The sequence below is a fragment of the Glossina fuscipes genome, unplaced genomic scaffold, assembly GCF_014805625.2.
Source record: "Glossina fuscipes isolate IAEA_lab_2018 unplaced genomic scaffold, Yale_Gfus_2 59, whole genome shotgun sequence".
Classification (NCBI taxonomy): Eukaryota; Metazoa; Arthropoda; class Insecta; order Diptera; family Glossinidae; genus Glossina; species Glossina fuscipes.
In genome coordinates, this window is record NW_023998431.1 from 6,315,133 (window position 1) to 6,328,315 (window position 13,183).

The window sequence follows — 13,183 nt, forward strand, 5'->3', positions numbered from 1 at the left end:
ATCGCATCACACACACATAAGTTATTTAAAAGTTTGACAAATTTTATTTTTCTTTATATATGTACACAGATCCACTTTATTCTCTAAAATTTTCTCATCAGTTTATTATTCAGAGTTCGGCTTTGCCAGATTCACGAAATTCCCTATAGTTTACATGTACGTTTTCTATCGAAAACCGTAGATTTGTATAAATTCTTTTACGCAATGGCAAAAAGTTATACATACTAGATGTTTTTCAAGTTTACTTGGATGAGTCAACCTTGTGGGGGTGCCATATTTTTCCTTGACGAAAAAGAAATAAATTATTTTCGCTTCATATGTAATTAATAAATATAATGGAAAATAATTTTACTCAAATTGTGCAAGTGAAAAATTTTAAATAAAATGAATGCATAAAAAAAAGTAATATAATAGCACGCATGCTTTGTATTTTAAGATAGCTCTTTTTAAAAGAGAAAATCTCTCGAATAGCACGCTAAGGTAATATTAGTGAAATGCAAAACTATTGTATAAACTTAATTTTGCAAATTACAGCATTCTTTGAAAAGTTATCTATATTAGATTAGCAATTAACTTTTAACGTAACATCGCATTTTGCGAATAGTTTGACTCGTTCCCTTTATGAGTAAAATGTGGCAACCATTAAAAGATTCTGACTAATTCGGAAACATCGATTTAGAAAAAACAAGAGCATAAAGTTGAAAAACGAAAATCTTAAGTTAGGAGAAATTGTTGACGAATAAAATAAAGATTGCATCTCAAATCGAGGCATATGTTCGAGATATATTTGCTTTTACATTTTTATAAATGAGTTTTTTTATTATTATCGTTTAATTTAGCATTTAAACGCAGGAACATTGACTCGCCAACTTTTTTGCCATCCCTTTTTAAAAAGAAGTGAAAAACTAAAAATATCTTTAAAATAAATTTGCCCTTAGTAAGGAAGTAAATACGAGATTACTGTTTCTTCGATATTAAATTAAAATTAAATGAAGTTATGAGAAAGTATATTATAATATATTATGTGTTGTCGTTGCAATTATATGAGTGGTCAGTGTGACGAAGAAAAGAACATATCGGACTAAAAAGAAGGTGAAGGTGTTTGTACTCTTCTCCTCTTACCACAACAGCTCCTATAATAAGCAAGACGAAATAACTGCTTAAAAAGAGGGGACTAAAAAACCTTTTTTTATAAAAAAATTGTACTAACCATAAGATTATCCTGAATAAAGACGCGTCGTTTACAATTCCATATAACCATACAAGTCGTTCAATAATAATCACCCAAATAAGGTAAATTTTCTGCTTATTAATGAGATTAGATAGCATGCGTTGTAAGGTAATCGCCAACACAACAAATACATATGTATATGTTTATACGTATGGATATACATGTACATACGTTAGAGCTAGAGGAATTTATATCAAACCGGATGAGATTTGTGCATATAAAAATATATATATACTATCTTATATATATGAGAGTTGTTATAAATGAGATGTTTTTAATTATGGGAATCTGCTTAAAAGAATGCATACTATCGCCGGTTGAATCCTATTTTTAATTAAAAGTTATGCATGATTTTATCTATTTTTCTTTACACTTAATTTAAAGCTTCAATACCTAGCTATTTAATATTCAAATGGATACTTCAAATGTAGGACGGCGACGAGTTAATTCTCGTATAAATGCTGAAGATCAGGCGTTAGATCAAATTGCCAAAGAGGTAAAGTTTTTTCTTGACGGGCATGCGCTAGTCAATTATATATTTAATAATTAATTGTTCTAATTCGAGGCGGAGGCCCGTTTGGCAGCACGAAGGCAGGCGAGAGCTGAGGCACGCGAAATACGTATGCGTGAGCTAGAGAGGCAACAAAAGGAACAAGAGCAGAATGCGGATCGTGTGTTTGATATGCATAATTCCTCGGGAATTGATACAATATCGCGTAATAGAATTAGTTTAGGATGTTCGCTCATCAGTGGTTTGCTTAACACAGCCCGTGGTAACTCAATGTCTTCTAGGCGCAGTAGCGAAGATTCATTAGAAGAAGAAGGGCGAAGCTTAAGAGATATACGTTACGAACTAAGGGTTTGTTTACTGAAGTAACAAAAAATATGTTACTGTTAGCAGTTTTTAAATTTAGGGAGTGGAGGAGAGGTTTCGTAAAGCTATGGTAGCCAATGCTCAACTGGATAATGAACGTACCTCACACACATACCAAATTCAATTGTTGAAAGACAAATTGGAAGAAATGGAGGAATCATATGCTCAATTGCAACGTGAATTTAGGGAAAAATCCCGAGACTGCAACGTGCTAAAGCGCACTATAGATAAATTAAGCGAAGATCTAAAATTGGTGCAAGGTCAGTTATGTGAGCGAGACACTTTAATTGCGGAGCAAGGCTTGGTTGTAGTTGCTATTGAAAACGAAGACGGCACCGATGCCAGGAGAGCACTAGTCAGTGTTGAAAATGCAGAATTGTTAGGTTCTGTACAAGGTTCATTAGGTAAGTAACGGTTATACCATTAGATATGTATTCTGGAAATTCATGCGGCAAGCAGTAGGAAGTAATGATATACGCGAAGCAAATAAATAAAAGCTTTAATTATACATTGGTGTCGTTGTGACGCTTTTGATCGTACAAATTCGTCAGTATTTTCTGGTTTAACTCATTAATAATGTCCGAATTTACATTAAAATTACAATCAGATTAATATTAGAGTTACAATCGAATGCTTATTGTCGTTGCTTTTGACTTAATCTAGATGTTCGGCTAAAAAAATTTAACGAAGAGAAGCAGCTGCTTCAGGCTGATTTGCAACTTCTCCAAGAAAAATTAGAGACGTTCAAAAGCTCGGGAAGAGGACGCGTTAATACAACTAATGGCCCATTTAGTTCTGAAGACGATTATGAAGCTCAAAGTAAGTTTAATTGATGTTTTTGCTGTCTTCTTGTTGCATTTTAAGCTTGATTCATTTTATTTTTAAGGGGAGACTAATAAAATCATATCTGATTACAAGTATAAATTACAAAAGGCCGAACAAGAAATTGCTAACCTGCAAGCTAGCTTAGCTCGATCAGAAAGCCAAGTTATTCGCTATAAGAGCACCGCAGAAGCTGCTGAAAAAGCAGAGGCTGAATTAAAAATAGAAAGAAGGAAACTGCAAAGAGAGGTAAAAATTAAAGAAAAGTTTGACCATTATCTTAATTGAATGTTGCGTAACTTTACGAATAATTTCGTTTGATCCCTTTTAAAGCAGGATTTACTGATAGCACACTATTGGGATGAATGTCATTGCCAGTAGAAATAGAAAAAGAGCTTGGAAGTAGTGTATTAAATTGACATCACGGTACCATACGCGAGTTAATACCTTAGATATTCTTTGATAATATATATAAGTTTGTTGATTCAGCCACTATCATTACTTAAAGTTTTGCTAACTTATTCGTAATATCCAAGTCCGCTATTTAATATGTGGAGATGAATTCTAACATACGTGTAAAAAGAGAAAATGTCTAAAACCAATTCAATTTTATGTACATTTGACATATATGCACTACATGAAGGGCATGCATTTATTGTTGTTCAAATTTAATTTTACTCTTTGTTGAAGCAAATGTGTAAATATCTAAATTAATTCTTAATTGTCTCTCATTAAACAGAATCGTGAAGCTATGGAAAAGTTGGAAGAATTGGAAACATCAAATAATCACTTATTGAAACGATTGGATAAATTAAAAAATGCGAAAAGCGCTCTCCTAAAAGATCTTTGACCGGTTTATGTAACAGAACAAAGTTCGACAGTAACTCAAATTACAACAGGAGGGCCTGTTTCATCAATACTGTCATCGCATTGTCAACACAGGTGTCAGTTGTTGACATCTGTAAAGCCGAGCCATCATGAAGAGCCAAAAAGCTTTGTCAGACTACAACAAACCAATGAAAGCAACGGCAGTAACGTTTCTTAAAATATAGGGCAAAAATCACTTAGCTGTTGTAAATATTTTTACATCACGAAGTCGTAAATACTAACTTCTGCTGCAAACATATGCGTAATATAGTACATTGAAATATTTCGTCAGTCTTACTACAGACATATATAAAAATTATAATTAAAAATAAGAAAAACGATATAGTTAGTACCGATTGTAGAAAATTATTCTTCTTTTGTTTTTATTTTTTCCTTTGTTATTATTTTAATAGTTTAAATATTAACAATTATTGAAGATTTGTATAAACATATGCAATTTTGTACGTGCTTGTACTTGTATAGGTTATTTAGAATTCTTATATATGTAATCTATCTATAGATTTTTTATTTAAATACATTTTATGTGTTAACGCGCCCGAATATCGAAAAAACGATAGTATTTGTGCTTAGGTATATCGTTAGGTACAGATTGCACTATAGTTTCCACTGAAGTAAGTGTCGTCTCTGCGAGATGCTTTTTATATTATGGCACGAATTATGTTATGTATTTTCACATGCCGTTAAATTTTCAAAAGCAGTTATGCTTTTGCTATATGCTTAAACATTTATAAGCAAAAAATATTGTGGCAATTTCCTAGAGAATTTGGGTAAAACAGGAAAAGCATGCCATTTATATGCACTTGTAAGAAAATGATCCCCTCCTTAATACAAACCAGAGAGTTTTGCAGGATCTAAATTAATTATAATGCATTTCTAATATCTTTGAATTTTGCCGTAAGCATGAATAAGAATAACCGCTTCCTTCATACTGTACATAAAGTTCGTTAAATGATCGAATTTAAAAAAATAGAGAAAGTAATGCAATTCTTTAAATTTAGTAAAGATGGACCACTTTATTCACTTTAGTCTTACGTTGGTAACAGTAAACTTCTCCTATTTAGCTTCTTGCGCATACGAACTGTTCTTTTGCACACAAGATAATATTGGGCTTTCATTTCGCAAAAGCTTATTGCACCGTATTTTCTAGAATATAAGTGACGTATCTGTCGAAATATATTCAGATTATAATTTCAACGCCAACTCGTGCTCCATAAACTGTATGGGGCAAGGAAAAGATTACGAAGTAGAATTTTCCATCAAGAAATAATTTTAGTTGCAGATCGACTGCAAAATATATGATCTACTACGATCATATTACTAAATTAAGTCTTAGGCAACGAACCATCGCTATCCTTTTGTCCCATGTATAATTCTCCATGGTTCTGAGTTTTATAATCGATTTAGATGGAATACGATCTTTCAACACTTCATCGACGTTAATGAATATTTAGTTTTAGGGTACGCTAGCATGGTATTCTAATTTATTCGATTTTCTCGTTATTCTTACTAAATACTAAAGTACGATCCAGATGCATTACATCAAATAATTGACAAACAATTAAAACTACGGTATTATACAAAATTTGCATATGATATGAGGTAGAAAATCATAAGCTTTGCCTCTACAATCCCTGAAATAGCTGCTGAAACTACTCAGAACTTAATTTCTTTGCAACGACAATATATTGCGTATTGATATCTTGACGCATGGATTAATTAAATTGTTATTATTTTTACTATTATTTATTGGTTACAAAGCGAATTTCAACCGCTATAAGTATCATATAGTCAAACATTATTGACATCATAAATTTATCCTTAAACGTAAAAATTAGAAAAACATTACAAATGAAAGCACCCGGGCTTGGGCTAATTTCTAACTTGGCCGAAAAAGATCTTACATTACAGTATGTTCTAGTGTTTGGTAATCTCAAACTTTATGGTAGAGGTACTCATGCCAAAGTGTATCAAGTTGTAGTTCTCATTGTATTCTTTACATAATCGACGGATAGGGTCATTGTTACCATAGTTTGTTCTGTAGCAATCAAAATTGCTTAGACACTCACTATGGAATATTTAGTTATATTTTAAATAATAAATACTCAAAACCAGATATGCCAGTCAGCAGCTCGTGAACAAACGATATGATGGAAGGCGGATGTTAGGGTTCCAGGACAAACATCGTAAGCAAAACAAAAAAAATTGGTTTTGTACGGACTCAATCTATTTATGGTAAAGATCATGTTGTAGATCCCATATAATCGAACAGTCTTCCAGAATAGGCTTCACTAGCGATATAGACAGCAACCAAGTAGTGTAAGAATTACGAAACATATTGGCCTAACGCGAGATGAAGCCCAATGTGCTTCTTGCTTTATTAACGGTTATATTAATGTGTGCATTGAAAAACAATTTATTGTCAAACAGCACTCCAAGACCAGTAATAGGATCTGGTTTATAAAGTTGCACGTTATTGATAAAACGGCTTATTTAAAGTTGAAATATGTTCGTCAAATTGTTTTATTATAGAGTAATAAATCGTAATTTTCATATTATGGAGCAATTAAAACAAAAACGAATTTTTTATGGTGTCATAAAACTTAAGTAGATTATAACATAATAATTTCTCGAGATCAGGTTAGTGAATAAAATTCAAAATTAAAAATGCCGTCAAAAAAATCCTTGAATTCCTAAGTGGGCTGATACAGTGAGGTGCGATTTTCGTTTTCGGGTTAAAAACTCGCAAGTGGTAACCGCTGCAATATTGTTTTACAAGAAAATGTAAACAAAACATATGATTTTAGGAACAGCGGATAAGCATGCGATAAGGAAGTTCTGGATCATCGTTAAGAGAATCGAATCATGTTAGCTTATTTGCTGGCGATTATCCCCAAATGCGCTCTCTCAGTCAAGTCAAATCTGCTGACAATGAAATTACCGTCGCTGAGAACAAATTTGCGTTAGAAAATTTGAGAGGAACTATTGGAAAGCTGGCGACGATGGCACGTGATTAGCAATAATCAATAGTCTCTTTAAAAAAAATTCAGATGATAATCGCCTGGTAAATGATCAGCCCACAGTAATAACGAAATCGTTTTTTTTGGATGTTTAGTTAAGGCAGACGAAGCCATTAAGTTTGTGGGTTATATGTACATTAATAAAGTAGTCAACGTAAACATAAACGGCGAATTTATGTTCTTAGCGTTGAATATTATTCGTCGGGCTGAAGTTTTGTAATTCAAGAGATTATATTACTAATCTTCATAATCTGTTTAATGTTTATAACATCAACGAGAACGAGTTGTGTACCAATTGATCCAAAACTCGGAAAATATCATTTATTAGTCTCAAATAAGAGAATTTGATGAATATATTTCAAATTTAAAATAAATCGTCTTCATTGCTTGATTTTCATTTTTTACAAAATAATGTATGGTATACATCAAAATTCCAAATCACATAATATACAAAGAAAGAGTACATTAGCGTAAGATAAACATAAATTAGATAAACAACTTTAAAATTTAAAAGAAACGATCATTATTTCTTTTTGTGGCATTTTTTTTTGCTTTATTTGTATGCATAATGCAAAACCATATGGTTTGCCAATTCTCGTAAAATTTTGTAAAAAGTCAGCCAAGTTGAAGTCCCAACTAGAAAATAGGAATAACGCCTCATTGTGTCAGCCCGCTATCAGTTATTATATTCTCAAAAAACTTGGGAAAGGAGCTTAGAATACCGATACCCCGATAATTAGAAATATCTGTTTCACGAGCATTCTCGAAAAGCGGAATAATAAATGATTTTTTGTACTTTAATGGAAAGTAACCAGAAGCAATAGACAGATTATGTCAATGGTGCGTATAAATGTGATAGTTTCTCAGCACAAAACTCGGTACGCCACCAGGGCCAGACTTAAGTTTGTTATGCGACGTGTGACCGTAAACCATATGAAAGTGAAGTAAATCCGAGGCTATATTGCCATTGTACGAAAATCTGGTTTTCACATCTGGGTTTATGTTGGTGACATGGTTACAAACGTAAACCGATTGAAAAAGTCGGCAAATTTGCAATTTCACTATCCTCTGTAGATCCAACGTTATTGAACTTCATGGTCGAAGGATAACCATTAACCTTTTTTATTAACGAATTCATAGAGAGAAGGGTTACAATCTTTTCTTAAATTATTCTTCACCACTTGCAAGTAACTGTGCAACAGCACAGTTTATTCTGGACATCCCACTCCCTGCGTGCAATCAAAAATTTTACATAGTCAACAGTCAACTTCGAGCGTCTGTAGCGGTTATAACTCTTTTTTTTCCATTTTTGAAGGACTTTGACTTTCTGCTACATCATGGCGGACTAAACTTGTTACTATGGTATGCTCTAGGCACGGTAATAGAAAAATAATAATTGAGTATATCAATCAATCACTCTATCGAGATCACATGCAGAATTTTGGCGAGTTATTTCAGGAACACAATACCAGTTTTCCATGGGTAGCAGATAATCTAATTCCTCGTAATCGGTGCACGTAAAATTCAATTGAAGGGATACGCCCCGTATATTTCTTACGAACTTAACATGAATCGAAATCGATTGAGGGGTGGTATTTATCCTCATGCAGGACGACAGCATCACCCCGTTGCAATATACACGTGTAAGCACCATTAATCAAGACAAAATTTGCATTCTACTTTAATTTTACACAGAGTCAATTTCGACACATGGTTTAGTATATCAATTCACTAACTAACATTTGTCACAAGTAGTAGTGATTTTCCAAGGCCGCCAAATTGAAATTCCCGAAGACGAGAACAAAGTGTTCCGGCTTGGTAGGTGCCATTCATAAATGATTGAGGATGAGCAGAGCGTCATATAAGGGCAATACGAGATTAAATCTTCATTTCCGTAAGGATAGAACAAACGTTGACTGATATTGCTATTAAAATTCCTCCATTATTTTTGTTAATGCATTCTATATGGATTGTACTTAGGACATTTATTTACGTAATCAGAAATAGAAAAGTTTAATTACGTTTCCGCAAACAACAGGACATCATCGTCCACAAGAACAAATAAAAACAATTCATATTAAATTTAGAAAATATTTATGCTATATATGTTTACCTTACACTAGTGTACATCTTTTTTTATGTGATTTACATTTTGGATTTATACTATACATTATATTTAAAAGAAATGGAAAACAAGCAATAAAGACCGTTTTTTTCATTAAATTATTTTTTAGAGAGCGATAAATGGTAGTCTTCAAATTTTCGATAAATGAATACATAAAAATAAGTCTAATATTTAAAAAATTATGTTTTTCGCTAATCAATTATCAAGTTTTATTTTTATATTACTTTTCTCATTGTCATTTTTTTTTTTTTTTTTTTGTATGTTGAACAGAAGTGGACTAAGCCAATAGATTTGTGGCTTATATATCCAAATAATAAACTGTTGTAATTTTTAGTCACGATTATGTATAAACCGTAACAAAAAAATAAGAGCGGCCATAATAACTGGAGTGAGCATGTTACATGTAATATTGTCATTTTTTTATAAATATGTGTTTTATGTTTATGTGTTGATCTCTTCGGTTTTGGCTAATACCGTATGTTGTTGTTTAAATTTTTCTGTAAAACCATATGGTAACGCAGCTGTCTATTGTGTGTTCCACTTGGGAGCTTTTAACCCGAAAAATAAAGTTACGCCTCACTGAGCCAGCGCCCTTATAAACATAATTGAATTTGCAAAACAACGCTATGGCAATATTTTAATCAAAGTAGTAACTTTCGATAACACTGGTCGTTTGTTGCCTGTAGAAAATATTGTTTTTGCAATGAGTAGAGTATTGAGAAGAATAATTTACGGAAGTGTAGTCGACAAAACATTACTCTGTGTTATTTTAAAACGATACGAACAGTTGGGATAGTATTTTGTTGAAAAATTAAATACTAATTTGAAGCAATTAACGATAAGTATAAGGTGTGATTTTTGATAGAATATCGCAATAGTCCTATGCACAGATCTTGAAAAGTTTTGATTACAACGATTGGAGTTTTAATGCAATAAAGATAGCTATACCCTTAATATGGGTTCAGTAGAGAATAAACCTCCAATATTACATATTGTAGTAATAGGATTTCATCATAAATTCGGGTGCCAGGTATGGAAAATTTTTATGATCAACTTATAGTTTTAAGAACAGTGAAAATTACTCTAGGTGGAATTTTCTTTTCCACCCCTGGTGTCCGGCTCAGATGGAAAAAATCAATGTCCATCTGGTTGGAAATATTTATCAACTTTAGCTTTGCCTGATGGTTCGCACAACTTTGTAGAGGACACAGTTTTCTTCAATTTACCTAGCTTAAGCGAGCCCACGGAGAGCGTTTATGGTGTTTCCTGTTACCGTCAAATACCGGTCGAAAGATTGAAACTGCGCACAGCTGATATGACTCGAAGCACTGTTCAAAAGTCAGTCTGCTGTTTGGCTCGCCAGCCTATCTATGGATACATTGAAGTAAAATTATCTCTTATTGCTGATGCTTTTTTTCAGCAAGGCGACTTTTCGAATACAGAGCTTTTACAACGAGCTTACCAGCAACTAAACGCTTGCCTCATGGATGATGAAATACATCGTCCACAACGGCATTTTTATTTGGGTTTATCGTTGCGGGCGATTGTCTTACATTGGCGCCATAAAATGCTCCAGTTATTTAAGCTTTTGTTACTTCAACGTCGTGTCATCTATTTCGGTTCTCCTGTACGTAACATGTGTGCTCTTATTCTTGGTATGGCTTCGCTGGTGCCACGCCTTTTGGAAAAGGGATTCCAAGAAGTAGCTTGCGTCCGTACTTCACGTCCGATATCGCCGATGCCAGATTATACAGAGACTATCAAACAGTTCGGGGAAATCGAAAAAATACGATCGTCCGTGTATATGGATGCGGTCGATAAATGCGCTGATGATACTCAAAATTACATTCAGTCCATAAGATTGGAGGGCGGTTGTGAGATTTCATCAGTAACGCACAGTCAGTGTAACAGCGATCAAAATTCCTTGACTCAATCTCAAAGATGTTCGAGTTTATCGGGTTCTAAGGACAGCAATATACTTGAGACTAAACGTTGCGACCGCAACAACTCTCTCACAAGAGAGGGTAGTGTAGATGCATTATCGAGTAAGTAACTTGCAAACTGTATTAAAAGTTCGATTTTCTAAGTTACTATGATTATTGGTTTCAGCGACCCTTTCAGTGTTGGCATCCATAAATCCTGATGAATATAGGGCTCCGATTTCAATTTTTGCAAGTGGAAATTTGTGCCTGCCTTATCTTTCTTTGCCGTATATGGACCTATTGACTGATCGTTCTGTACTAAGTTATGTGGTTGGAACTTCAAATGTGCTTTTCCAGCAAAAACGGCATTTATCCGATGTGTTAGTAGATATTGAAAATGGCAATTTCGATACTCATGATGCTGAGTTAAGACGGCAATTGATATTAAGTACAGAAGACTTACGTTTTATGGACTATCTGTTGCGACATGTTCAGTCCCCTAAGGAAGACGCTGAAGGTAGTGAATATTGGATAAGGGAACAATTTCAAGGATATGTTTTGGCTTTGCTCAGGACAGCTGTAATTTCTGATGGAAGTACTAAAGATTTCGATCATTTCAATGCCAATTTTATGCATGCTCTGAAGAAAACCCAATGTTTTCAGGAATGGTACGATGTCAGACCGGAGATTGACTTCTTCGAAGCATTGCCAGCTGGTCATCCTTTTGCTGGTACACTTTCAGTTGCTGATATGAAATTGAAAATTGCACAGTAAGTGTAAATAACTATAGAAGGTATATCAACTGCTTACGTTATAAACTTTAAGGACTATGCAGAACAGTGAAAGTGGACGAAAAATAAACCAGGCTGTAAATTCTACTAGCCGAGTTGTAGGTCAGTCAATGATAGTCCCAAAAGCTTAAATTATGAAACCAATTACTTTTATTGCCTTGTCGGTTTTTTTTATTGTACAGGTGGGGCAATTTCCCAAGCGAAGGGGGCATTTTCTAATTGGTGGTCTTCGATAACTATACCTTCAGCACAGCTTACCTCATCACCTGTCATTTCCAGTAATTGCGGTGATACCACCGGTAAACAAAATCCTTCAGATGATATAAAGCAACTTGAAGAAATATCTGTAACTTTCCAAAATAAATCCACAGAAGAAATTACGGTTGGCAATAATGTGCATTCGGATGACAAGCCAGTTGAATGCTCGCAACACTTTCAAGAAAACAGCGAAACAATTACAGTAGCAACACAAGCTGTTGATTCTAATACGCAACCCGAAGGAGTAGTAGAAATTGGAAAAGAGGCAGAAATTCTCAATAAGAATGAAGAAACATCTGACTCATTTAGTGCAGATAATTTCGCTTTGCCATCAGATAACGCAAGCAGTAGCATGTTTACAGTGTAATGTAGCTATTAACTTATATGTTACCAGTCACTTTCATCTCATTCAAGTGCAATACAATAATTATTTGGAGGTAACATTCATAATACCAAAACATCTATCACGTGTTGATATAATTCAAATGAAATCAAAACGAAATATACGCATGAATATTGGCATAAATGGAGATACATTTTATTGCTGCCACACTTGTTCCCCTTGCAATTTTTTTTGCAGGAAAGTATTGTAAACCTTCAGAAGGTTCCTCTTGTGTGCTACATGCTCTTATTGGTCTACGTTTTCGGTCTATAAGCGTTGGAGTAAAATCTCATTAGCCTTTAAGTGTTTTTCAGTCTCCTTTATTTGCTTGTGCAGGTCGAATGATTTATTGAGCAATTACTCAGACTTTGGTTTAAGACACAATTCTACTTTCCGAATTTCCTCACTTAAAGTTTGTAAATTGTCTTGACTACTGGCGTGAGATTCACATGATATATATTTATCTGTTCGAATCCCAAGTGCGGTAGAGTTTTTAATAGAGGCCGATAGCCTTAGATGCTAGTGCTTTTAAGAGTTTAGTCTTAGAATTTATTTCTCTGGCGAAATTAATAATAATAATAATAATATTTATCTACTTTCATTTCCTGCGCGTATGCTAATTAAATAGTTAAGACGATGTCGCAAATGCTATATAATGTGCGTTTTTTGCTATATAATATTCACAATTTGATATTTAAGGTGATAAGGAGAAGAATGCAAATTTTTGGTGTCTTGTCCTGCGACGTGCAATGATACTTAGAATATTTGGTTGTCGTTTTTTAATCTTAACGTTTAGGTAACGCAATGTCGCGGACATGGAAATTAAAAGACTCCATTTGGTCCTTAATTCGTTTTAGGTCCTTGTAACAAGAC

General features: G+C 33.7%; 2 protein-coding genes across 9 annotated transcripts; both read left to right on the forward strand.

Moving 5' to 3' along the window:
* The first annotated feature begins 396 nt into the window (after window positions 1-396).
* LOC119637256 (leucine-rich repeat flightless-interacting protein 2) lies at window positions 397-4,117 on the forward strand. Of its 6 annotated transcripts, XM_038033132.1 has the most exons (8): window positions 712-1,293; window positions 1,616-1,727; window positions 1,797-2,090; window positions 2,146-2,509; window positions 2,769-2,924; window positions 2,992-3,176; window positions 3,261-3,353; window positions 3,667-3,747. In XM_038033132.1, the coding sequence occupies exons 2-7, from the start codon at window positions 1,644-1,646 to the stop codon at window positions 3,306-3,308; spliced, it is 1,131 nt and encodes a 376-aa protein (XP_037889060.1). In that variant the 5' UTR covers window positions 712-1,293; window positions 1,616-1,643; the 3' UTR covers window positions 3,309-3,353; window positions 3,667-3,747. The 6 variants fall into 6 exon arrangements, with proteins under 6 accessions (XP_037889057.1, XP_037889056.1, XP_037889060.1 ...); XM_038033129.1 differs by lacking the exons at window positions 712-1,293; window positions 3,261-3,353 and adding an exon at window positions 397-480 and having other exon boundaries at window positions 3,667-4,117; XM_038033128.1 differs by lacking the exon at window positions 3,261-3,353 and having other exon boundaries at window positions 710-1,293; window positions 3,667-4,117.
* Window positions 4,118-9,481: 5,364 nt separating this feature from the next.
* On the forward strand, window positions 9,482-12,443 carry LOC119637254 (late secretory pathway protein AVL9 homolog). Of its 3 annotated transcripts, XM_038033125.1 has the most exons (6): window positions 9,508-9,987; window positions 10,045-11,002; window positions 11,067-11,649; window positions 11,705-11,772; window positions 11,853-11,969; window positions 12,042-12,442. In XM_038033125.1, exons 1-6 carry the CDS (start codon window positions 9,913-9,915, stop codon window positions 12,293-12,295), a joined length of 2,055 nt encoding a protein of 684 aa, XP_037889053.1. In that variant the 5' UTR covers window positions 9,508-9,912; the 3' UTR covers window positions 12,296-12,442. The 3 variants fall into 3 exon arrangements, with proteins under 3 accessions (XP_037889054.1, XP_037889052.1, XP_037889053.1); XM_038033126.1 differs by having other exon boundaries at window positions 9,482-9,987; window positions 10,378-11,002; window positions 11,853-12,443; XM_038033124.1 differs by having other exon boundaries at window positions 9,506-9,987; window positions 11,853-12,442.
* Window positions 12,444-13,183: the final 740 nt, after the last annotated feature.